Source organism: Sylvia atricapilla, chromosome Z, assembly GCF_009819655.1.
Source record: "Sylvia atricapilla isolate bSylAtr1 chromosome Z, bSylAtr1.pri, whole genome shotgun sequence".
Lineage (NCBI taxonomy): Eukaryota > Metazoa > Chordata > Aves > Passeriformes > Sylviidae > Sylvia > Sylvia atricapilla.
The window spans coordinates 81,402,596-81,430,320 of NC_089174.1; the positions used below are offsets into that span (position 1 = coordinate 81,402,596).

Here is a 27,725-nt window from a genome sequence, read left to right on the forward strand (position 1 = left end):
TAAAATTCAGGATCCTGTCTTCACTCTTTAGCTGGCCCATATCTCTCAAGACTGAGAACTCTACCAGTACATTATATTATAGAAGGCCATTCAAAATTATCAAAATGGAATTTCTTATTTTTTTTACAATTTTTTTTATTTCAGTATTGTTTCAATAATTGCTTAATAGAACTAAAGCAAAGTTTGATATTTTATATACGTGCATTTTTAGGTTTCCTTTATAACTGATAAATATTGTTTGAAACAACCCAGAACTGTCTGACACAAAGCTTTATTGCTTCTTCAAGAGACTGACTTTGTCAATCAGTGACAGCCCTGTAGAAACACAGGGAAAAACAATCATTGATTCTCTTGAGAAAGAAGCCTGCAATGTTGTCTGGTGTGGATTAAGAATTTGGAAGAAGTTGCAGGTGTTGTAAGATGGCCTTAGTCGAATGAGTAGTATCTGAAAAAGGTTATTTGAATCCCTGCTGAGATTTTTTGGATCTGTTTTCCTTCCCTGCTTTTTTTTTTTTTTTTTTTTTTTTCATGTATGTCCATATAAACTGTGGCTTGGTTAGTACATCTGTTTTGTATATTTATGAATATTCCAGAACTAAAGTATGCTGCTAGGCTAAACTCTGAAGAAGAATCGAAGAGCTTCCAAATAAAAGCTCTGCACATCTGTTCTTTCTTTCACTTTTCATTATTTCATGTTGTTCTCATACATAGAATATAATAGATCAGTATTTGTGGGCAGTATCACATTAGTGTGCATTAAAGGATTAAGATTTTGCCTCTCTGGCTTAATTAATGGGAGAGTAAAACCAGCAGAATTTACTTAGATGGTCAGAATATAGGTGTGTTGAATGCAAAGGAAGCCATACATTTTACAGATTTTTGAGTTAAAAATACCATAAGAAACACTTAAATCCATGAGCATGTTAGTTATTAGGCAGTGGAAGGAGAGATTTACCTTTGATACAGGTAAGCGTATCAGATCATCTAAAAATCTGATTTGAAAATGTCTTGGTCACCTCTTACTACAGTGTTCACTGCAGTCTTTTCCTCTCTTTGTCCTAACACTAAAACTAATAAGCTGATTTCCCCTCCTTTTGGAAGGTTCCTTGTTTGGTTTTTTTTTCAGTTCCTTACAGCTTGGTCTTAGTCATTCCTTTTTTTTTTCTCTATGCCTCTTTATGCCCTTTTGAAATCTGTGTGTTTCTAGACACCTTCACATGCCTCCTATGACTGGAGTATCTGTCTCTTACAAATACAACATCTATCTTTACATTTCTCTTTAAGCAGGAAGAAACACCCCCACTTTTATCTGAACTTTGAGCACTGCTGCCTTGTGGAATGCTGCCTGTGCTTGCCCTTACATTTGACCTCCAATTGTGTTTTCTCAAGTTAAAATACAGCCAGAGCTTTGTGTACATTGAAGTGAGCTGACCCTGAATTCTGAATTAAGATTCCAGAGTAGCTTGAACTGGTTGGGAAGAATCAGAAGTCTGCAGCAGTAATTTCAGTTATATTTGAGAGTTAATGGCTTTAACCTACAATACATAAAACCAAATAATAGAGCAAATGTAGTACAGGTTTTTCATTACTGACTTCTTGCATCGTAGATGATCTCCATGTTTAGGCTATGCAAAAGATTGTTGCTGATCACTGCAAAGAACTGGATTTATTTGAAGCATTGTACTGATTCTGATAACTTGCAAGAGTATGCTTTATCAAGTCAACAATGAAATGGCATATGCTGACATCTGGTATGCATAACTTAATGAGAATTTTAATGGTTGTATCTCTAAGTCTGCTTTAAGTCTACTTTCTATTTTCACTGAAGCATTTTAACATATTTTACAATCAAACAAGCATTTGTAACAAGTGGATGTAAAGAAAGACATCCTCTGCATGGGGCTTTTTTTTTTTTTTTTTTAAGTCCAAATTTTTCAACACTGTTTTTCTGTTACTCAGGGGGATTAAAAATCAAAAGGTGCATTCCGCTACTTTTCTGTCTGAGGTTGTACATAATTGCAGTTCTGAGTGCAGAGGATATAAATTAATGTCTACCTACTTGAATATATAACACATTTTGCTCCATCAAGCTGTGTTCCAGTGGTTTCAAAGGATTAAAAAAGCAAAGCTTTTGTTTAAAACAATTTAATAGTTAGATTTCACTGGCCACAAATGGTTTGCATTGACTAGGAGAGGGAAACTATTGCTGACCATCTGTTACAGTTCTTTAGAAAGTCAAAGGTACTAGAAAGAATACAATGGCAAAAAACAATAATCCCAAACAACAAGAACAACAAAAATATACCTAAAAAGGAAAAAATGCATGCCTCAGGTGGAAGAATAGCTGTGTAGACAGTAATGCTGATGTGTGGGGCTAAGGTTAGGGGCTTTTTCTGCCTGCAGGTGCCTCCTTTCACAGGCAATTGCCCCTGAGGTCTTTCAGCTGCTCAGGGCATGCATGTGGCTTCCTGCGATTCACTCCAAGTGACCTTGGGTAGCTTGAGCATTTTAAATAGCTGTAGTGGTTTCGATCTATTAATCTAGATATTTTTGACAAAACTGTGTGAAGAGTAAGCATACTTAGAATCATACCAGCCTTTTTAAGGGATTGTTGACCTCTTGTGTGATCTGAGAGGTTTTAATTACCTCTGTTCTTTAAATTAGTTCAGTCAGAGCCTTCCTACAGCCTAAGGGCAAATGAGGAGATAGACTTTGGGAAAACATGGACCTGAAGACCTTCCTAATTTAATGGGTCATGTATTCCATAATCCTGAGAGAAATCTGAAGCAGGATTTAGTAAAACTCCCTTACTGAAGTGGGAGTAGAGGGAAAATGTGAGTTCTGGACTCAGTAATATATGAGTCAGGCAGTGGTTACTCATGAGGGCAGCAGTCCTTTGCAGCTGTAAATGTGGAGATGAGGGGAGCTCACCACCTGAGATGCCAGCATCACCTCTAGTCACCCCTCATTTGCAGTGACCTACCACTGTGACATAATACTTCTTAATGCAGGGTTGGATGAAGCAGGCTGAGGAGGGATCCTGTGAGTGGTTTGGTCAATGATATAAATGACATGATAAATTCTGACTGTCGGTGACATCGAGGATGTCAAGCAATAGTGGAGAAATGAATTTGGCAAGGATAGGTTGAATCACAAAGCAGATGTGCTTTATGGCTTTAATATCACTGCATTAGTTAAGAAATTTGCAGAGAAAAGAAGGCAAGATGTCTTTTGAAAATGGTAGGATTAGCCTGTTTCTGAAGTATGGGTGTACTGTGAAATCATTTGACCTTCTAGGGCCAAAGCTCTGTTATAATGAAAGGCTATATTTGAGCAGAGGAATCTGTTAGTGCACTTTGGATTTTTCTGTTTCTTTCCCGCTTTCAGGAAAGGAAAAGGAAAAAAAATATCCTGTGAAGGACAGTTTCCAGGGTAAACGCTCTATGGAATGATCATTAGGCACAAACCCATTGAAACAATAATGCCCTAAACCAGCAAAATATGCAATTTGACTATTCCTTTGGAGTTTACAGTTGTTTCTGTTGTGCATGTGAACAACTTCTCTTAAAAATCTCTGAGAGTTATCATGTATATTTGAGGACTGAATGTGGTCTGTACAGCTAGACGTTGCCAAAAGGAGAGATTTCACAATTTCAGGATTCAGGAAATACGATCAAAAGTGGCAGAAAGTTCAAGGCTGATGATATTGGAGAAAGGTTGGATCTTGCCAAGAGGAAATTGCTGGTGACCTTACCGAACTAGCATGGTGCAGGCAGATTGCAGAGATTCAAACATGGGAGTAATTAGAGAGGGCATGTTTGGCATGTAGCTGGGGGGAAAAATCACAAAGTTGGAATAAAATGATCATTAATAGGTTAAAAGTTTTGAATTTGAGTGTTCCTTCTTGTCACTCACTTGAATGTAGAATGTGACAAAATGAAGGAGAGAGGAGTATTAGGCACAGCTGTAAATGCTAAGTTTTTTTTGTTTTTTGGAGAACGTAGGTTCAGTTCTCTCCAGCTCAACATCTTTTTTTTAGATTGAACAGTATATTATTCAGCCATTGTTACTTGTAACCAAGCAAAGATATTAAAGGAATAACAAGCAAAAGGTATTCTGAAACACTAATTCAGGAAATAGGTTGTCTGTCATTTCCCTGCATCCCCATTGCTGAAGAATGGATTTATGAGAACTGGTTAAAAACACTACTTGGATCATTAGGGGGAACAGATATTATTTATGTAAACTTCCATTACTAGCCATTACTTGTGTTTCTCTATCACCATATAAACTTTTTAAAGTTCTTCCTTATAAAAAGCCTTTCCTCCCCTGCATTCTTGGTTGCATTTAGCAAAAGCTGCGGTGGCTGTTGCCACCTTGGAGAGCCTTGGACAATGCTGGATTTGCCTATGTGAGACATTTTCATTGTTCAATTAACTTACCCTTTTTCTCATCATAATCTCTCAGAGAATGACACACTCTACCTCAACCAAAACAGTTACAACTGATCACAGAACAATTAGCCTTTTTCATCCTCTCTATAAGACCAGTGTTACAAGGAGTGTTATTTTCTTCACTCTTTGGAGTAAAGAGTTTCAGCTTTCGTGGTTTATGTGCTTGGTGTGAGAATTAGCTTATGGACACATGCTTCTTCCTAAGGTGCATGCTGGACTTTTTAAAAATGTCCCCTGTGGTAAGTAATAACTAAAGACTTTTGTTTCATTTTTATATTTTTTTGCCAGCAGGTATGTGTTTCTTTCTGGTAATGAACTCAGTCAATATATTCTGGGTATGGCTAGGGCCCCAAGAGATTAAGAACTCAAACAAAAGTGATGTAAAAAACAGATGTAAATCTGTCCAGTGGCCAGAATCAAGTCATCGTTTGCACAGTGTAAAATCAATGCATGTGTCTAAACTTAAGAAGAAAAAAAAAACATCTGGCTTATAGAGGGTGAAGTATGAAAGTGGTGGACACACAGGGGGAGTTGGGTTACTACTAGTTGACCAAGGATCAGCTGTAATACTACTTACATGAAGCAGTGGCTCTGCCACTCCTTCTTCTAGGAATGGACTTCTAAATCCCTTGAAACTGGGGTTTCCATTGTTCCTGGGCTGATTGGAGAGTTTCACCATGGGGCAGTTTTCCCTGTCTGCAGGCAGCGGTGTTGGATGGTGCCCATCTGCACCACCTTCCTGTGTGTACAGGCTGGGTTGGACTATGTGCAGCCCTGTCTTCCTCCCCAGCCTTTCTCCCAAAACCTTTCCCAGCTGTATCCTGATGTGCTAAAGTGCTTAAATTAACTCCAGATTGCTCTGTTTATTGTGTGCCAGCGGAGTGACAGACGGCCATCAGAGCAGCTTCCTCTCAAATAAACTCCAAGAAAGAAGGGGTACAGGATATTAGGATGGAAAATATGGGTTCTGGGAAGAACCCTGAGGCTTTAATGCCTGTATATTAGATTAGGTCTCTGCTGTTTGCATTTTAATTCTGAGTTTTGGCAGCTTTGTATGCCTGGAAGTGCGTTTTTGGGTTTTCTTTTTGTTTTTTCTTTTTTTCTTTTTAAAAGAAAGCAAAAAGGTTGTTTGGTTGTAGTCATTTCTTCTCTCCCCTTCAAATGACACTGGAGGAAAGCAAAATAATGCTCCCCTAAGGTTATCAGCCTCTTTGTGGGCCATGTGCATCTCAGTGCCTCTGCTTCGTGTGAAGTCAGTGACCTCTTTTCTTGTGTATGGCTCTGATCAGCAATAAATGTGAAGCTAGTTTTCCACCAGCTTCTGTCTTCACAGTTGCAATGGCATTCTCTTTATTACCCTACAACTTGCAGCCTAAAGTATGTAGCAGGTCTGAGGTCACATCTTTCTGTACATCTGAAGGTGTGGTTTTCACTGCTTATAAAGAGTATCTGTAAGCACAGTAACAGCAGCCCTACTTCCTGCTTTTTTTCTTCCAAAAGCTGCTATAAATATGCCTCCTAATTAGATCCATAATTTTATTTTGATAATAGCACTATGCTTGTTCTAAGAGAGTCATGCTGCTTCCAGAAGCAAAGGAAATGTATTCAAAATAAACTTCTGAATGGTTTTACTGAATAAAAACACCTAGGTGCTGCCAGCTATTGAAAACTCTCTGCACTTAGAAAATATAATGTGTAAAATTCAGTGCTTTCCAGCATAGTTTTGATCATATGTCAGCCCTATCCTGTCTTCCTTTTGTTATTGTCTGTCTACCATATGAACATATCTCTTCTGTTTGGTAGGGAGAGATGCAAATGCACTTGGAAACTAGACATCCTTATGAGTCACAACAGTTATTTATTTTAAATGCAATGAGGGAGCATATAGGAGGGATTATATTCCATTTAGCAAAGAGAAACCACCTTAGTTTCACTCTTATCTTCACGAAGCCATTAATGTATTAATCAGAAGCAAGAAACTAGAACGGGAGTTATTACTGACCACATTTCCCCCTCAAACTTTTTAAGCATGTATTTCATGCTAGGTTAAATATAGTTGATGGCTTTAGGATGTTAGCAGCCTTTAGTTTCAGGAGCAGCAGAAGCTTAAACGGGTTTTTTTCTCCCTATTTTGGAGATCCTTGAATTCAATAACATATTGAAATATCCTGCATTATAAAATAAATTGGAGTTGTTTTTTTCTTCTGGTCTGTACTCACTTTAAAAATATTGTGTGGCTTTAGACAAGGCTTTCAAACAGAGCTTGGCACGGTTTACATATCAGACAGATGTGTGCTAGATCAGCTTACTGCAGGGGCCCTTGAGGAGAAATCAAAGAGCATGGGAGTTTTCTATTGCAGCTTCAGAGAAATTCATCAATTCAAAAAAGACTGGGAGCTAAAGTACAGGTGGAAAACAGAAAAAAGAGCTGGGACATGCTGAAATCGGATTTGAAAAGTACTGTAGGTACATAAGGACTGTTTGGCAAGTGTTTTATAATGTTTTCAGGAAAAGGGAGACCTGGGTGTTGGTAGCCAGACTAATGGTTGGTAAAGTTATCGTGAGTACATGATAAACAAATACTGAATTGAGTCATGATATCTAATTGTATTTATATAATCCTGGATATTTAAGGTTTTCTTCTCTCTTTGCCCTTGAAGATTTATTATTTCAAAACATTTATTTGGGCTGTGTTCTAAATAGGATAGAAAAGTGTTTTCATAGTCAAAGATTTTCTTGGCACGCAGCACTTCATTGCACTTGATTTATCTCATCTATTATTTTTTTTATTTTTACTGACTCCTGATCAGTCAAATCCTAAATGTTGGTTGATTATTTCTTTCTCTGTGGGTATATTAATTATATACATACAGATGTATTAAACTTCTGGATAGCTATTTTAAAAAGTGAATATAGGTATCCAAGAAGTATTTAAATTTGTAAACCTCACTAACAGAAAACATTTAACATGTTCAATTTTGTGTGTGATATCAAGCACTTTTGGTCTTCTGTAACTTACTGCTAGAATTTATTTTTGCAGAATTTGTTGTGCTCTGAGGTATACAGAGAAAAACAGTTCAGTAATACCATGCTGGATTGCTGTGCTGAAAGAGAACTTTTTTCCCTTCAGTTTGCTATTTTTCTTGTAGGAATTAATTAATTACTATTGTATTTTCCAAAGTTATTGTCATAAAGATTTTCCTTATCACTCCTTGTTCTACAAATGCCAAAACCCATTAAACATACCTTGAGAATTAAGATTATTAGGACATATACTTAAAATTACTCTTCTGATACTGTAAATCAAGGTTGTATAATATGCATCACAAACTTAAACACACATATCTCAGCAGAATGGAAGGTGCAGGAAAAACCAGAACTTAAAGACAGTTTATGTAAATTATGAGTATGTTTGTGAAGTAGTCCTATTTTCTGACTCAAGTAGCCAGCAAGAGTGATTGCTTTCTCTTGTAAGGAGACTGATAGGTAGCTCTTTATTGCTAAGAAAATTACTTTATTACTAAGAAATTACTTCATTGAACTAAGAAAATGCAAACTGAAGACAAATGCTGGAGTGGAAACTGCTTAATAACAGCACCAAATACAGTCCTGGATGAATCTTTGGAGAAATTCCAGGAAGCCCTCTCGGAAGAGCTTGTCTAGAATAATTTGCCAGACACGTCAACGGGACTGTGGGGTGTAGCTCAGTTGTGGTTGAAGGAAGAATGCAGCAACCTGAGTGGTCACAAGGGAGACAAAAAAAGTATGCTCTGTTAGGAAGAAAAATAAAATTCACTTTTCTGTAGCGTAATTGAAACAAGGCCTGGTCTGTTCGAACAAAATAGGTAGCTGTACAAGAATACACATTGTTTCTTTGGGGGAAAAAAAAGGCAAGAAAAAGTTTTCATTTTCGTTTTACCATTTTTAATCTATACACTTAAACCTTATCTAAGACTTGACATAAAAAAACAGCAAGGAATATCTTTAAATGAAGACTAATTTCTGGCCTATTTGTAGAGAAAACAGTACCCCTATTCTAAACCATTAATGTGAGGCAGGATTGTGATCAAAAGCTGCTAAGATAGCTTGTGCAGGCAGTAGAAGTCACAGGAGGAAGTTGCTTGGTCCACATGCCCACATGTGGAGAAACTAGGGTGATCACCTATACTGTACTTAGGTGGTCTTTGGAAGCTCTTATTGAAGTGGTTTGCCCACTATCCAAAAAATAAAACATAAAGGTCTCTTTATAGCTTTTTAAATACATTTTTCATTCCACTGCATAGACAATAATGGATTTTTTTAATGTGAACAGCTGGAGGAGATTAAGCTTGCTTTATTAGAGAGCTGGACTTACACAGTATTACAGTACCTGTTTCTGTTTAATTTCTTTTCCTAAAAATAACTTTCAAGCCCATTGATCAGTCTAAACTGAATTTCTCAGAGAAGTGATCTCTGATGCTTAAAGTTTTAACAAATCTATTCATGCTATTAATATTGCCCCTGAGTTCAGTAATTACTGTGTATTTTTCTTGGCAATGAATGCATGCAGGCAAGAGATATTTATGATCTTTTTGTCAGAGTTTGTTCTTAAATCAATACTTTTACCTTTTTTGGATTTTCTACTGTCTAGTGAGGTACAAATCCCAAATGAAGCTTTCCCCACAGTTGTGAGCATCTATTTCCAATGGTTAACTTCACAGCACAAAGCAGACTGTTGCTTCAGTTCCACGGTAATTTTGTAAGAAAGTGAGTCCATCCAAAGACTTAAATCCATGCTTCATTAATTATTCCTCTCAGAATTATTTTATTGCTGTTTTTTATTGCCCATCTCCTCTTTAAAGAAGTCTTAGTCATTAAACTGCTTACTAGTTACATACATCCTACATCTCTGTATATATACAGTACACAAATCAAAAAGTTTGGCAGCTGGCAACTGTTCAGAGAAGTATTTGGGAGAAACAGAAGGGCCTCTCTGTTTAGTTTTGTTTATTGATTCCCGTAAAAACTCCTGCAAAACATCTCTTACAGTTTAGAAATTACAGATTTAGCAAATGAAACTCTTTCTCATGTATATGACAATGAATATTAATTACAAAAGCAGATGTTTTGAGAAGAACATTTGCCTTCATTTTTAAGTTGTATTGTATATTCAAGACACACAGGCTTTTACTTTATTTTTCTTATGTTGAAAGGTTTTTATTAAATATATTTCTTAAAATAACCCTTCCCTGTCTTTATTTTTTATAAGAAAACCACAGTAGTTTGAAAGGCAATCACTTGCATTTTAAGAATAGGTTATATTCTCTTATTTTCTGTGTCAAAAATATGTCCTTTTTCACCCAAATTGTTTTGGGATGGAGGTACTTTGCAACATATTTTTGTTGTTTCCACTTCTTCCATCGATGCTGGTGTTCATTCAGCTTTGAAGGGAACTACCTTTTGAAGTGGCCAGGATGCTTCCATTGCTCTCCTTTGTTCTCTTGTTTTGTCATTTACCCAGCATATATGTGCTGTGCATTTTTTCCTTGTTGGTGGTGGCACCTGCTACAAATTCTGTTTCAGCCCATTCTTTTATTAGTGAGACTGTCTCTTCCCCATATTTTCCTTGGTTGCCACAAATTTCGCCTTGTAGAAGAAAATTCATTGAGAATGGAAATAAAGCATCTAAGTACCCCTCTCCTGAAAGTAATACATAATAAGAGTGATTAATCCTGTGAGAAATAACTGCAGCTAAACATCTCTCAAAGCAAGTGAAGCCAAGCAAGGAATAAAGCTCTTTAAAAAATGTATAGTGCTTCCACTGAAGAATGCAAACAAACCTGCATTAAGTTGGCTAGATAATGCTTGTGCCAAGTGGCATATTTCTGGATACAGCCTTATTCTCTCCCCTTTCATCCTTTCTTTAGGGACAAGAGCTGGTTTGTTTTATGATTTTTTAATACCACTGCTATGTTGTGGGTACTGCTGTAGCCTAAAGTGTGTAATGTAATTGCAAAAATTATTCTTACAGGTAAGAAATACACGCTCACTACATTTTACATACTATTTCAATATTTTTAATAAAAATAATATTTAATATTTGTCTCCAGCAAAGAGATATGAACTATCATGCCTGGGGGAGGCTTGTGTTTTCAGCTGAAGTAGCAAGGCAGAAACTTTAATACTTAACAATCTTACAAATCAGGGTCACAAGGTATAGGTAGCTTGATTCCAAAAGCTTTGCTCTGGAGACTGTCTTCTGACATAAGATAGGGTAACTCATAGAAAGAAAAAGTTACAAAAATATATGATAAATAGTTAAGAAAATATTGTTTTGAAATGGATTTAGAATTGGATATGAAGCCAGTGTAGAATATGAAAGAGCAATGATTCCATTTGTCTCACACCTCAGTGGATTTTAATTGTTTGTTTTAAACTACTGTGAGTTTCCACATGGACTTTGGAATTTGTTCTATGTTTGAGATACTTGGGTAAAATAGCATAAGGAGTTATTAAGGAATAACTTATTTGGAAGAAAATGAGAATGGTTGTGCTTCCACAGATGAAGGATGTGTCCAGGCAGGCCCCCCCTCACTATGGCAATTCTTGGTGGCATATGTCTCGAAAACTTTTATGAAAACTTGCAGATCTTGCAGTTTGTGGCTGAAGAAACTCTTGCAATTGAGGTGATGTGTTTTCATATAGGAACTGTGTACTTTTTTCAACTCGAACTTCTTCAGTCACTTTCTAAATCCATGCAAGTTTTTAGCATCGATATATACATCCACAGCTCTTGATTCAGAGGAAATGTACCTGAACACACACACATGCACAGCTGGTGCCCAGCTTGTTTTTTGTTCTCTGGACATAGTCCTGGAGGTAAAACCAGGACCAGAACAGCACTCAAAGTCCTGAGTGAGCTTTCTGTCAGGTCCGTGCTCCATGCAATTAGTGGCTTCTTGTTTATTCTCTCTCTCCCTTTATTATTTAGTGTCTGGCTTAATATTTTATTGGTACAGATCCCATTAGGGTTTTTCATTGTTATGTAACCAACTCTTCTTTAACAACTTGTAGGTATTTGAAATCCTCAGTAACATTTCAGACTGAGTGGAAGGTATTGCTTACATACAACCTAGTGACACATCAGTTACCTTCTGCCTACTTAGAAAGGAAACAAAACTTAATAATGAAAACAGAAATCATCCTTTTCCCTACTTCAACACTTTCTTGATAACTCAGTCAAGAAATTATGCAGGAAGGACCAGACATAAATTCCCAATGAAGGAAAAAGTCATGTTCTAGCAGTGTGAGAATGAGAAGTCAAATGTGGGGGGTGAGCCTTGTTTCTTGTCAGATTTTTTTCATTTGTGTATCAGATCAGCTATTAAAATAGGGTTTTTTCCCTTTTTTTTAAACTTGGTGTACTATGCCTGAATGCTGATACAAGACATGAGTTTTTTCAGGATGTGTGTTAGATAGATTCCATGTATCAGGAAACTTAATGTGTAGTGAAACTGGCAGAATGTGAATGTTTTTACAGAAAGGAAGGAAAAAGTAAATATCCTCAAGATTTGACTGTAACCTGAGAAGTGCACACTTCTCTCTCGCTATTCTTTAGAAATACCACCTACTTCTAAAATTTCCTTGCTGCTTTGTTGTTGATAATCAGGAATTAGAAAAACTCTCATGTTCTGTTATTAAACTGATAAGGACAGTGAGCAGTCTGTGATACAAAGGAGGTTATATAACATATTTAGGTTCTGATTCCTCGCTGTGCCCAAACTCTGCTCAAATACAGTGTGGATAAGATGCCTTTTATTCTAAGGCCACCAAAGGTTAAAAGCTACTGAAAACTCTGTCCCATGAGTATCTCTGACAGGAATTCCTGTTTATATTTTGCGTAGAAGGAATTGTTGAAACTGATTGTCGTGGTTTGACATAGCTTTTTTTTATTTTTTGTTGTAACCAGCAACTGCTATAAGTTCTCGGAAGTAAGACCTCAACATTGTTGTGAGAGTAATAATGGTTGTGCTCTTAATTAATTTCTTTTTAATCAAAAATGCAGAAACGTGGGCAACCCAACTGGAAGCTAGTTGGGCCACAGGAAATTTAACTCTTTTCAAATAATTTTGGTTTTGCCAAGTGCTTCATTTATTTAGCTTAAGCTTCTACCTTGCAAAGTCTTCACAGATACCCATGGTTTATTCCTTTGTAGAACAAAAGTGGTCTTCTGCGTGAAGTAGAAAGGTGTAGGGATTACATTGGTCCCTAATTAAACACAGAATCACAGAATAAACTGAGTTGGAAGGGACTTGGAAGGGACCCACAGGGACCATTGAGTCTGGGTCCTGGCTCTGCACGGGATCATCCCCCAGGATCACAGCGTGTGCCCAAGGGTATGTCCAAATGCTTCTTGAACTCTTGTCAACCAGAAAGATAATTTTGTTCTGGTTAGAGTAAAGTTCTTCTGTAAGGTTTTGGACTTCTTGTTTTCGTATCAGATTCACGTTTTTTAACCAGAAAATAGAATACAAACCCATCACATTACATTGAATGTCAGTTCAGCAATTAGTATTTGAAACAATTTTAATGTCATTAAAACAGAGGAAAATTATGCTTCACAGAATTGTCAGCCATGGCTCTTCTGAGAACATTACAGTAGGTTTGAACAAGAACAATGGTGTAACAGTTGTAAATTCAAGTAAAGTAAAGTAAATTCAAGGATCATTAATGTTAACTTCAAGGATCTGGATTTTAGCCTAAGCATGGAAGCTTGGTCAGAGAGAGTTAAAAAGAAAAGCATGCCATGAGCCATCTGTAATTCACATAAATATTTCTGTAGTCATGGTGAGTCAGCTTTTTCTGTGGCCATCTTATACATTATCCTCACCAAACAATAAATTCAATTTCTGAATCACTTCACTATGTTAACTAGTTTCACTTCATTTATTAGGGCTGTCTCATTCTTCCTGAAGAGAAGGAAACCCTGTTTTGTCTAACCTTGTATATCAGTGTGACTACCTAAAAATCTGGAAAAACCCTGCTTTTAAACTAGGTGTTGTGAGTATTTTCCTGAGACGGGAGTAACAGGTTTCCATTTTAGGTGAATTATACTGCTTTGGAACCCATTGTATTCTGAGTACTAATGATGGCATTGATTAGCAGCTCTTCTTGTGGTCTTTAAATTAGTTGAAACTAAATTTTTGAAGTCTCTGATTCTGGAAGTTTTGGATAACTAATAGTGTTTTGAATCATGGTCAGAAGTTGTTCTTAGCACAGTCTTTCTAAATTACTGTCTTTTATTATGTATAAATTCTACCTTGTGATAACTTCTCATTGATGTAATTTGTAGGTGCTAAAAGATAACATATGTTCATTACTTGCCCTGAATATTTGACATTATATGGACACCTAACAGCAGCATACAAGTACTAGCATGACTTGCCTGTATCATGAAAATATTTTTTCAAATGGATCAATGAGTGTTGTGGGGAGGATTGTTCTGTTTCTTTCTTATCAAGAATTCTTTTTTGTTTATTTGTTTTTCAGATAATGGAGGACAAACATTAGCAGGGGGGAATAACTGGCCACTGAGAGGGAGAAAATGGACTCTCTGGGAAGGAGGAGTGAGAGGTGTAGGCTTTGTTGCAAGTCCTTTGCTGAAGCAAAAAGGTGTAGAAAGTCATGAACTCATCCATATCTCTGACTGGCTGCCAACCCTGGTGCACCTTGCTGGAGGACATACCAATGGCACTAAGCCTTTGGATGGCTTTGATGTTTGGAACGCTATCAGGTAACTTTCATGTCAAATCGCCAAGTCATCATTCTGGTATGAGAAGAATTTAATCAGCCCAGAAAACAGAACTTGAATGGGGAGGGAAATGTTACCTGTTCCTTTACCATAAAAAAGGGAAGGTATAAATGCAGTTAATTGTGCTGTCTGTAAGAGACTTATCCAGGTTGCAGATTAATCCTGGTTACAGATGCAAAGCCTCTATACAGCTTTAACTTGGTATTTTCCATTTTTCAGTATGAACACATCAGCTCACAAGCATGGTATACTTACTTGTTCAAGAACATTCTGTGATCCCAAAGTATGTTGAATGATTTTACACAGCATGGAGTATAAGTTAGTAAATTTTATGGACCAAACTCTGCTCTCTACAGAGCTCAGTCAGGTGTCTCTTCAGTGTGCATCTGGAATTGGACATGTGGGAAATCTGTGCAGACATTAAACTTGCTGAACATGGATTCCACTTTGATGGTTTGTTAGCTCAGTACGAGATTTGTCAGGCTGGCTCACAGTGAAACCACTTGCACAGATCCATGTCACACTGTCCAGTGTCTCAAGATTGAGTAGAAAAATACATCTGACCTGGTTCCTGAAGGTCGTGATGTTGTAACTGATTCAAGCAAGCTGAAATACTCAAAAGCACAGTTCAGATATGCTTAGATGACTGGAAAAAAGAGGCAGCATAGCTCCAGCTGGATTATTTCAGTGTTCTTTTATTCCACTAAAAAGGATCACAAAGTCTTAAAACCTAAGTTTTTGCAGAGTTTGAAAGTTCTGTGACCAATCTTTAGTTTTCCAAAAATTGTGTTGGTTTAAATTACTTTGTTTGTTCCTTTTCTAGGCTGCATGTAATGTATTCATTGATAGGAGTAAATCCTGTTGTCTGTCTTTGTAGAAGTTATATTTATTTTAGCAGGTCTTTGAATATAGTTTTAATTTACAAAAGAATAATTTGGGATGGAAAGTTCAATACTGCTAAAGCAGAATAAAAGCACTAACAGTTCTATTTTCCTACATGCTGTTCAGTTGAGGATTAGTTTCTTTTGGTAGCCATTTTTCTGTTTTTATAGCAGGTAGACTATACTATATTATGTGTTACACCTTTTGTCCCCTCCTTTTTTTGTGTGTGTCTTAGTATCCTAGACTGTGAACTGTGAGAGTCAAAAGCAATTCCTAAACAAGCATGAGCAGGAGTGCTGTCTGGGTTAGGGACTGAGATGAAAAATTGAGAGTTAGAGTAGGCAGATTTGAACCCATGTACCCATCCATGGATCCGTCTATATGGATCTTGGAGTGAAAAGCAAGAGGCAAAACCAAACCCAACCCCCTACACCTCCCCAGAACTGAGCCCTGTATCTTGAGTTCAGAATTGTTTTTTCTATACCTGTAGCATTACCTGTTTGAAGCTGGAAAGCTTGGTTTCATTCTTAGTGCTGCCTGTGTTTCTGAAGAGCTAAGGGGTGGTTTTTCTGTAGTAGCTGGAGTTTACAGGAAGCTTGTGGCCTTGTGCCCAGGTGTACTGTGTGGCTCTCTTCCAAGTGGAAGAAGATAACGATATGTATAATTGAGGCCAGGGATCATTAGCTGCCAGGAAAGAATGGAGACTCCCATCCAGCCAGAAAAACTAAAATGTTTTACTTGTCAGTGTTCCTTTGGGGAAACTTAGCTTCAGCGAGATCCAGGATACACGAAAACCATAGACTTTTCTTCCAGCTACCATGAGAATTCCTGCCTACTTCAGGTTCAGTTTCAGCAGTGTATCTCTGCAATGGATTGATGTTCTCAGATCTGGTTACTTCAGCAGGAGAGTTGTTTTAAAGGATAGGTACAGCTGTACCAGCACACTGCTGATATTTGCATTTCTCTCTTTGTAAAGGGAATGAATGCGATGCTCACTTGCATTTCCAAGGAACAGGTGGCTACCACTGTTTTTGGGTGTGTCAGAGAGGGCCTCTGTCTGGACAGGTAACAAGTCAGGTTTTCTAACTGCTAGGCTATTCATTGGTTGACCTTGCAGCCAAAATGTCAAATTTCACGATTGTCTCTTGTAATCAGGATAAATGAATTTATTAAATTTCCTGACCATAATTCAAAAGGTCACTTGAATATTGGATAGCAAACAATGAAGACACAGTGCCCTTTTGGTGATATCTGATGGAAAGTTCAAATGTGTTGTTTTTCTGGGACCAAATGGCTGATAGTGAATGAAATTATAACTTGCTAATATTCTAACTAATTTGAAAAAAGGAAAATTAATCACTGTATTACATTTTTTTTTCAGTACAGTCTAATATAAATAGATGCATAAGCTTCTTGAGATTTTTTTTAGGGGGGTGCACTTAAATTCTGAGCCTGCTGGTTGACATGTGTGAAATCAAAAGAGAAAAAGATCATAAATTTGGAACCTTGATTCAGATATTTGAAAGAATATATGGGATGGTGCAAATATTCTCAGAAGTAAAAAAAAATTGAACTATTTCAGTGATATCTGTGTATTAATGATCAGTATTTAAAATATGGGTTATATATAAGATATAGATGTAATAATATAAAATATAATGTAATAATTTATAATAAATCCTATACTAATGAAAACGACTATGTATAAACATAATATACTATAGAAATATGAATATATATACAATACTCAGAAATTAAACATAAAATTTTAAATGCTGAGTATCAATTCTGAGATTCTAGACCAAGAAGAACTTTCTGTCATGACTTTAAATAACTAGTAGTCCAAATTAGGAATCACTTTAACATGACACCAATTAATATTAAGTTTTTGTATTACAAAGAAATGCTGAGAGTGACATATAGCCAAGTGTTCCTTCCATACCTTGTCTGCTTAATTCTGGCCTGGAGAACCAGAAGACATTTAACAGTTAGGAGGAAATAAGAGGAGATGATGGTGTTCAGGAGGACACATCTTGTAGACAAAAATTCCTTCTTTTGCATTCTTTTTGTTTAGTTATGCTCTAAGTTTCTGTCATACTGTGCATGAAACTGAGAAAGCACAGTGTTTGTGTTCTCACTGTTTGAACTCCTAGGCAAAAATTTGCATGGTACTTGAAAGCTCTTTGACTGGGATTTTAACTCAAAAGCTTGTCTGCTCTTTCCACATCCATCTGCTGACCCATTAGTGTTGAAACACTGTATCGATGAAAGACTTAATAAAATAGGAAAGTGATTTTATTTAAAATAGAAACTGAAACAGTACAGGTTTTGCTCACACTCTCACAGCCTGACAGTCTTACTCACCAAGAGCTGTGTGTGTTTAGGAAGTCTGCCCAGCCAGACACAGGGGCAGAGGATTTTAAGCCATCCACCTGGCATCCCAGCCCCTTGATGTTTGTGAATGCAAAATGGGCCCAGCATCTCTTGCTGTGGTGCAGAGGTCCAGGCGTGTCAGGTGTGAAGTCCTTCAAGCTTCTTCTGTGTTCTTCTTAGGTTGGTAGCTGTGCACAGGTTCTAGTTATGCCTGTTTGTGTCTTTTTGATGCTGCATCTGTGTCCTGCACCACCCCTGAGTCCCTGAGGGCCATCACTATTTGTCTCCAGATGTCCCTGTCCAGTGGAACTGGCCTTGATGTGCTGGGGCTTTGCTGACCTGCTAGTCTGGATTGTCATTAACATGGGCTGTTGCAACAGCCCTTTCCCTGCTCTTGTGTTCCTGATATTATTTCTACACGCAGATTTTACCAGACTTCCTCAATCCATACCGATCTTGGACTGTTTTTCTGTCCAAAATTTTGTTGCAACATATAATTAAACCTGTACTACATCATTTTTGTTTTCCTCTGAGTATTTTTGGAATTAAATTTAACTTGCTCTTTGATGTCTTTAGCTTCTTTTTAAAAATAACTTAGCATAGTATCACTGTGTCAGCCCATTTTTGGATAACTGTCAGATCTTTCCAGTGTCAGGTACCAACATTTTAAAAAGGTTCATAAATAATAAATTGTAGTAGATTTCCCTTTTCTCTTGCCTTAGATTGTCGTGGGTAAGACTACAATATAGCTCCAAAATGATGTACGTATTACAAATTGTTTCTGAAAATAAAGTGATAATGTCACTGATATATTTTACGAAAATAGCAGTTAAGAATAGCAAGAACAATACTAAAATGCAACCAGTCAAGGAGTCTAAATTGTACTGCATATTTCCAAGCAAGTATCACAAAAGGAAGTTGCATTTTTAAGAAACATCTGTTCTCCAGATGCTTACTACTCTATTGAAATAAAGACACTTGGCAAAATAGTTTTTCTTTGGTTGATACATTTTTTTTAATGTATCTTGGCTTTCACCACTGAACATCTAGTGTGTCCATGCTCAGAGAAAGTATTTTATTTTGCATTAACAGAAGGATGGTATAGTAGACCACATGGAGCAGAATGTTAGGCACTGAGAGATTTAGGATAAAATACAATGCAAATAACTACTATTTTGTCAAAGCTCATTTTTAAGCAGAGAGTTTAAAGTTTTGCTCATATATTTTGTAGGGCAAGTTTCATTTTCATTTTTTTATAATGTTCAAATATCATCACTTATTTGGTGTAGTAAATAAAGTAAGATCAACTTGAATTCATCTATACTGAATGGGTACATTTGTTTTAGGAATCAATCACCTGTTAAAAAAATTCGTTGTGATATAAATTCTCACAGAAGAAAGATCAGTCTAAAGCTGAGAGTATGTTTGTTTCCAGCATATCTGAAATATTTTCATTTTAGGAGAACATTAAAAATAAGTCCCAGAGAAATATGACAAGGTTATAAAGGCTCAGATTTTGCTTAGTGACACCGAGAATGTTTTTGTGCAAGATAAACATACTTACACAGAAAAACCTTGGATTCCTTTCCAAGGACACCTTCTGGCTGTTTAACAACAACAAAAGTGAAAGATTGCATGTGGATCTTTGTTTGTGCTCACCAAGGACTAATAGGGCTTTCTGTATGTTTTAAGAACTTTGCAAATGAGAAGAATGAACTAACTGATTCTCATCTGAACCAACACTGAAGTTAGGCTACATGCTTTCATTAAGCTGTTCTTACATGGAAGACTGTTTTGAAAAACATCAGATTTTAATTGCTTAGTTTAACAGTAAAGACATATCTTAATTATTCTACCACCTGACAGGGTAGAATAATAACCAGACAATATGGAAAGTTCCTTACGTTTAGGGGGAGGGGTGACGTATTAGGATATTGAAGTCTAAAATTAAATATTCTAAAATTAGAGCATTGTAAGATGTGGTTGCACAGGCCATTACTAAAATACAAAGGCAGGTTTCCCTAGAGAATATTACTGCTTTGTTATTTAGCTCTCCTGGCTAGACTATATTCCTGATGCAAAATGCCCTTGCAGAACATCTGCCAAGGTGAATCTGTAGTTGTGTCTGTGTCTCTGTGAAGTTCTGTAAATGGGAAGGAGGGCAGAGTTAAGTCACTTCTAGGGAAACAGATCTCTGTTACAGGGGTAAGTTTCTTGTTTGCTATCCCTGAAATATTTCTGTTTTCATGATGTCTTTTGCTGTGAGGCAGGTGGTTTTTTCAACATTCAGTGCCAAATTATTTGGCTATTGTTTTGTGATATGTGCTGGTTAGGAACATCCATGCTCTGTATGACAAAAATTACTGGAGTAACACTCAAACTGAAAAGCACTGCTGTGCCATGTAGTAGCTCTATGGAGTTTAATGCAGTGATGCCATAAGCTTCAGGGAGTATATCTCACAATTACATATAAATCACATCAAATAGCAGCATTCTGTCCCAGAACAAAAACGAATTCAATAATAATGGCAACTGCTGCATGAAAAACTTACATTAATACAAGTATAATCTTTGGTTCTTGTGTTCTATCAGCTGTAATGTAAATAGCCACGTTTACTGTATAATATCCACTGTCCATGTTAAAATTTATAAAGGAAGTTACCTTCAGTCTGCTTGAACACTATGAATACCCTTGGTATAATCATAGACTCATATGGAATCATAGGATAGGCTGGTTGAAAGGGACCTTTAAAGGTCATCTAGGCCAACCCTCGTGCCTTAGACAGGAACGTCTTCAACTAGATCAAGTTGCTCTAAGCCCTGTTCACTTGACCTTGAATGTTTCCAGGGATGGATCATCTACTACCTCTCTGGACAATGTGTACCAGTGTTTCACCACCCTCATCAGTGGTGAAAATTTCTTCCTTATATCAAATCTAAATTAACTGTCCATCAGTGTAAAACCATCACCACTCATCCTGTCACAACAGGCCCTAAAAAATCAGCCCCTGTCTTTCTTGTAGGCTCCCATTAAGTACTAAAGGCTGAGGGCTTTACTGCTGATGGCTGCCCAGAGCCTTCTCTTCTCCAGGCTGAACAAACCTAGCTTTCAGCCTGTCCAAAAAGGAGGTGCTCTATGGTTTTTTTATTTTCTTTTTGCCAGAGTCATTTTAGGATTAAACACTTGAGATGGTATTTTGTGTTCGGACTCAGATGTTTATTAATACTTATCTATATTAAAGTCTCACAAGCTGTGAGTTCAACAGCTAACAAAGTAAAAATGGGCCCATATCTATCTCTTTACAAGGCCTTTTAATTATAAACTGTCCAATTACAAAATGACGCCTAAATTTTACTTTTAACCCAATAACCAACCACCCATGGTCCACAATGCGGACTTTTTTATCCAATAACAAGATACAACCCAGACCCATGAAGAAGAAGGTAAAAAAGAAGGACTTAGCCTATGCCTTAAAACCTCCATCTTGCTTTATATATATTACTATATTCTAAAACCTTAAACTCTTTAAGTTTTGCACCATGATTTATTTCCACCAGATATTACACACTTCTATTCAAACCCCACAGCCATAATCCCAGGGCTATCATTCAAATTTGGAAGCCTTCTCCAAGGCCTCAGGTTAAATGTAGTGTTTCCTTAGGGGTCAGTGCCTGTCAGCACAGAAAGTCTAAAATTCTTGGTGACCAGCGTTCCAACACTTCAATGCCTCTAATCATCTTGGTGGCTTTCTCTGGACTGACTCCAGCAGTTCCATGTCCTTCCTGTGCTGGGAGCCCAGAGCTGATGCAGCCCTGCAGGTGGGCTCTGAGCAGAGCAGAGCAGAGGGGCACAATCCCCTCCCTGGCCCTGCTGGTAACTCAGCACTGTATGAATACTGAGTGGCACTGGATGAATATTGAATTTATAAAGATGAGAAGTAAATAGGCGTAAGTTACTTAATTCTTCCGTGTTTTGACTCTGATGGAAAATACTGGATTACTTAGCATAACTCTGGTGGTTTCTTTTTAAAAAAATATTCTGGAAAATATCAGCTCAGAAATTGAAAGAAAACCTTCCCAGGCAGTTATTTCAGAGTCAATCACAGGCTATAAATTTGAATCCTAGTTTAACTTTTGCTAACTGGTTCTTATTACTGTTACCTATGAACAGATGGTGAAAGGCACACTTGAACACAGCTGTCAATGGAGCACATAGAGACAGAGTTTATTAAATGTAAGATAAAATTTGTTTAAATAAGGCCAAGCATTCTTTAATTAAGGGTATGACTACATGGTGGGGGGCAATTAACTTTTCACCCACATTTTGGAAAAAACGTTTCTGTGGCAGTTTCTATACATTGAATTACTAACACTGTAGCTTAATTAATTCCTCTGTATTAATTACAATACTATATTGTCTGAACACACTTAATATTTTAGTTCTTCTTGTTAGTTCTGTACTCACTCAAAATGTATCATCCAGAAATGGTTTTAGAAATGTAATAGGAAAATATTTTTTTAATTGTTTGTTACCGAAAATTTTAAATTACAGGTAAATACTGTTTAGTTATATATTCTATATATTAAAATAACTGTCATTTTTTATGTCTCCACTGACGTTTATATTACCTGAGATTTTTATTATTAATGTCAAGAAGCTTAGGGAACCTGGTTGAATTTTTGTGTCTTAAGTTAAGCTCCTCAATGGAAGAAAAAACTATTTAAATTATTTGGAAATTTCTGAAAGGTTCATTTAGGTTCACTGTCAAATAATAAATTATTGTTGTGTCTCCATGTAGCCAAAGCTGTTTCTAAACATGAGTCTTCCTACTCATGTTACCCTTTATAAGGAGTAAATTTCATTTACTCAGTTTTTAGGTCTGGGATTGACTTAGCTGACAAAATTTTGGGGTAAGTTCAGCAACTTATTCCCCACCATCTCAGTGTACTGAATGGCTAGAAAAAGAAGGATGATTTTCTTTTTTGACATAACAAGATTCTAATTATCTAAATAATCCTTGTTACCTCAATTAGAAATCAAAGGTGGGGTTTTTTTGTGGGGTCGCCATGCCTGTGGTGTTTTTTGAGGCACCCAGCCATAACACCTCCAGCACTTGTTCAGGTATGCAGAGAGCACAGCAAGTGCTATGCCAGTTTATGTTGTGAAAATTGACTCTTAAAACTGATTGTTGTAGAACTCTGCTTAGATAGGGTCAGTTCTGTACTCCATAAACTTATGAATCATCTAAATAAACACTGCTGTAGTTAGGGAAAACTTGCAGAGGCAAAAATTGTTGCTGCTCAGCCAGAAAGGAGCATTCCAGTTGAAGCTGATGGTAAGCAATTTAAAGTTATGAGCCTGCTCTCTATTAAGATGACAAAAAGCCTTAAGATAAAGGATGCAGAATCCTAATGAGCTATAGAAGGTAATTAACATTTCCTTTTGAAATCTCTCTTAGTGAAGGAAGACCTTCTCCCAGAGTGGAGCTTCTCCATAACATAGACCCCATGTTTGTGGATGACTCCCCATGTGAGTATGCTCAAGAATTTGTTAAACTTACAGTTTACCTTCTGAACACTTCTTGTCTTCTGTAAGTGAAATACTTTCTTCCAGGTGAAACAAAATACAGTAGGATACATTTTGCTTCTAAGTAAACAGCTTTAAAATACAGAAACATCATCCCCTGGATGGTGTAAGTACTCTGACATGATCAACACGGGCTTCCTATTTCAGAGAGCTCTGAAACACTGCTGAGTAATGAGTAAAGTACTTTGGGATATGGAAACGTTGAGAAGCAGCTGTGTGCCTTAGGTGCACAGTGAGGCACACTGCCAGCAGCCCTTTCCAAACCCCCTCTCCAGAGTTCCAAATGAACTGCTAGCTGTAATGCGTCTTGATACAGCTGTATAATGTGACCTTGCAAATGGAAAGCTTGAGTTCGTGAGGAGCTGTGAAGTTCCAAGCTGTGAAGTTCCAAGCTGTGTGATTGCTTTTTTTCCATAGTCATGTGTGTTGAATCCTTAATGTCACAATCACATGAATTGGAGCTGAAGTTTGCTAATTCTATAGCTCTTTTTAAGCACCATCTGTTTTAGGATTCAACATTGCTGGTTTGCTAAGGACTACAAGCTTTTCAGGCAGAGATTTTTTTCATACAGAACATTGGAACAGGTCCCTTCCAGTGTTTTTATAGCATTTCTGTATTTCATTATATAAAGAAATAAATCCAGGCAGAGAAAAAGTAGTGCAATAGTAGTGCAATAGAGACAGTGATCTGTTGTCTGCAAGACAAGTACAGGTTGTGCTACAATAGCTGGATGGAAATGGGTAAGGTTGCCTTTTGCAATGCACCTCTGGTTCTGTGATGCTTTTCTGAGAAGGAGCAACATTATACCTATCTAATACTGACTGGGCAGCACTGTCTGCAGATGATTCCTACATACTGATCGAATTAAGGTGTAGCTACTCCAATTTCCCTTCAAAAAATGCTCAGTGAATCATAGCATTCCTGTACAAAGTTATGCCCTGGTGATGTATTCTCAGGGCTACTTCAGAGACCATCTTTTCCTTGTGGGAATGGTCTGTGGCTGAGGTGTTTGAGTAAGCAGAAGGGGGACAAGCAGAGGAGGTTTTTAGGAGCCTGAGCTCTTGGGAAATACGGCCCAAACTGGTTCCATGATGCCGTGCTCTGATGATTGTTCACTGTTTGCTACATATGTTGTGTCTTAGTTGTGTGCATTGTGTGAAATGTGGGCAGGAAATGGGGCTGGGGGTGAGAAGCTGCAGTAGGTGCAAATCTTATGCTGAATGAGATGTGGGTTTTAAGAATCATGAATGGAGGAAGTTATATGCATACCTGTAAATTTAAAATTTACGTGCCTTTCAAAACTGCAGTAATTAAGAACAAAAACTGAACTCTTGGCCAGCACATTCTTATGTACCATGTAGAGTTTCCCTGTCTCTTCTCAGCAAAGGCCTATTGTTTTGGCAAATTACTTTATGACTCCTAGTGAAATTATGCTTTGTCATATAAGGATTAAAATTTCTATGTAGCAGCCTGAGTTATTAGGAGTAATTTTATATGTATATAAGTCAGCTGATTTTTCTTACTATCTGTTTTTCATTTATTGAAACTGTGTAATAAGTTTAGAATTAATATCTAAAAAAATTATGCTGGTGTCTCTATTATGGAGAGATTAGTGAGACACAAAACTTGGAATATGCAAGCACTTTTAGATTTTTCAGCAGTCATGGTTCTCTTCATGTTTTGTTGCTTTCCTTTTTTTTTTTTTTTTTTTTTTTTTAAATGCATCTTAAACTGTCCATGCACTGTTCTTGTCACCAAGATGATAAGCTCCAGAGTCCTGCTCTTTCTTTGACTGTTTATTGTTTCTTATAGAGGCATAGCATTGCTCTCTTGCCTATGATGCTAAAATACATGTTTGCAGGTTTTTCTGGGTTCTTTCTAAACTCCTTTTACCTTCTTTATGCACGTTTTGCTCTTGTACTAGTCTGCTTTGAAAAATCACATCACCTGAATCATCTAGTGTCAGATGAAGTATTCCTATTATACTAACTCTTTGTTTGTATAAAAATTTGAATTAGAAAGTGACATAATAACTGGAAGGTAAGATTAGCCAAATCCGTGGGTTTGCAGAGTACTGTAAAATAGCAAATAGGCAGTTAAATATCAAGATTCTGTTAAATGTAACCAAAAAAAGGACTTTTCATGTTGTTGTGGTTAATCAGATGAGAAAACAGTTCAGTTGTAGTTGTGCACATGTAGAGCAATAAGTTACTATTTTACCTGCACTCAGCACAGGTTCAGTGTTCCTGAACTTTTGAGTGGTTTGGCCTATACTGTATACATTCTTTCACCATAATATATTTTTATTTAATGGATGCATTTGTCCTCATCTCTATCAGAATAAACTGATTTTATATATATATATATTTAGTAGCATGAATGATGGTATGTCTCATTAATAATTAATAGGGTTTTTTAACTGAAACAGGAAAACTGAGCTTTCTTCTGTTCAGATTTTTTACACCAAAATAAGCACTCCTTCAGGGAAGAATTTGTGCAAAATACATTAATTAGTTTAGTGACAAGTCAACTGTTACAGCCAAGTATTCAACAGAATATTAAGTTTAAGTAATAAGACACGGTGTCTTGATTACAGAGCTAGCAATATCTCTGCTGCTGTGGTCTGTTTGACCTGACCTTGGGCTGTGTGTTTATTTACCACTTGTGGGGTAACAATCCATAACTTTGCAACTTCTTAGACTGAGTGCTGGTTTCTGATATCTGGACATCAGCCCGGGTTACTCCAGCAGAAGTGATGAATCTACTGATCAGCATCTGCTTACCTTTTTTCAGGACCTGATGTGCAGTGGCAAACACTGCAGCCCTGCAGTCGTCTTGTACCAAGTACTGCACTTCTCCTATTGTTAACAGTAAAGAGCACAAGAGGGAAAACACTGCAAAATAGTTTGCCCACAGTTCCATTTTACAAAAAAATGCTCAGGTCCTGTTTCACTGACTACTTCAAGTAAACCTTCTCTCAGAAGGCAGACTTCCTTCATTAAAATATAAATCTTTCCTGTGGTCTGATACACATAGGCAGTACTTTAAACTGTAATTCTTTATTTTTTGTCTTTTGTCCTAAAAAAGGCACTCTTCTCCCTGGCCGCAGACCTTGCCTGTAGCCTCCCTCTGACCTGTGGCTGTGGAGTGGTTGGAGTCAAAACCAAGCTTTTCTCTTAACAAACTGATCTGGTTTGTGGTGCAGACCTATGACTATTGACTCATGTAAGAGCAGAGAGTGGAATGAAAAACTAGGGTGAGATCTCCAAAACTAGGATGAGGAGAGGAGTGGGTTTTGGTCTTTGGGGGTTGCAGAGCCAGCTGCTGGTGAGCTGTTGCCAAAATGGCCAGCCTCTCCTCCCTCTATCCTCCCTTCTTCACTTCTGTTGGATGTAGAAATTACATGGTGACAGGATGATTGTCAGATCAGCTTTCAGATTGTTTTGGGTAGCCAGGCAAAAGAGGAGTAAAGATTTCTACCACCTCAGTGAGCTGAATTAACCTGTCCTGTAGCTGTGTGACTGGGAGGAGGGGATCAGTGTGTGTTAGGTAGCAGATGGAGGGTCTGGCCACAGGACTCACTAGCTAAGATCAGCTCTGACCATGCTGGGAACCTCAGCCAGAGGCAGTAGTTTCATCGAGTTTAAGCTAGTAGGCTGTATCCACAGAGGATATCCTGCAGTATCCTGCACTCCCACAGTGCCTCACCAGTGCTCCCCTTTCTCATGGGTTGCCAAAACTACTCACAGAGCCGAGCCATGAACCAGGTCAGAGTACTGGTTCAAACTTTAATAAGCCTTTCTCCGCCCCCACCTTTTGGATGTATGCTGGATAGCCAAGTGCTCATTTTGGCACAAAGACTGGGACTAGAAGGAGTTTTGGGGGACAGGTGAGACTGATTATTTTGGCTCTGAAATGAAACCCTGAGATTTCTGTTCCTTGATGCATGATTAAGTCATCCAACAGGTTTCTGCTGGGAATGTGCTTTACTTTCTCCCCTACCCTTTCCTAGCCACATGCTCCTCGTGCTTATTTTATGCTGGTTTTGGCACTTCTTGGATACCTCTGTGAACTGGTCCAACTGGCTAGCCTGGTTTTCCTCTGTCATGTGGGTTGAATCTGCACATTGGAAGGGCTGATGGATGCCAGTGTCAACCCAAGGCAAGGTGGGTGTGTGTTTGGAAGAGGGGAGGCAGAGGGAGAGGCAACCCTGCTACCACTGTCTGGCTGCTTCTGGAACCAGAACCCCAGGGAAAGGAGTGAGAAACCACATCTTCTGGTTGAGCCTTGCTGTGCTAAACCAGTCTGGTGAGCTCTGCAGATGGAGCTGGACCCACATGCCTCAGAGGAGATTGCTCCTCTCCCTCCTTGCTAAAAGCAGGTCTCCAGTCTTTCTGATTGTTCCTTCACCACACTCTTGATTGTTTTCAGAAATGATGAATATATGTCTCAATTGCTTGATCTCAATGTAGGTTTGTAGTTTATTAGAGAGTTTACAATTATGTAATTTGCTATGAAAAATCTGCTGTCTTTCAGGTTTGGGTCTGGAACATACACATTTTCTGTTCACTTAAAGGACTCAGTAGTAAAATAAGAAAATTAAAAACGGGAAGCTAAAATTATGTAGAGAGTATAATT

At 37.5% G+C, this 27,725-nt stretch overlaps 1 protein-coding gene across 1 annotated transcript in view; it reads left to right on the forward strand.

Moving 5' to 3' along the window:
- ARSB (arylsulfatase B) overlaps positions 1 to 27,725 on the forward strand; it is a 64,230-nt gene that overhangs the window by 17,420 nt on the left and 19,085 nt on the right. Inside the window, exons 5-6 of the mRNA XM_066338524.1 lie at positions 13,983 to 14,226; positions 22,959 to 23,029. Of these exons, the coding sequence (XP_066194621.1) occupies positions 13,983 to 14,226; positions 22,959 to 23,029 (315 nt within the window). The remainder of the gene's footprint in view (positions 1 to 13,982; positions 14,227 to 22,958; positions 23,030 to 27,725) is intronic.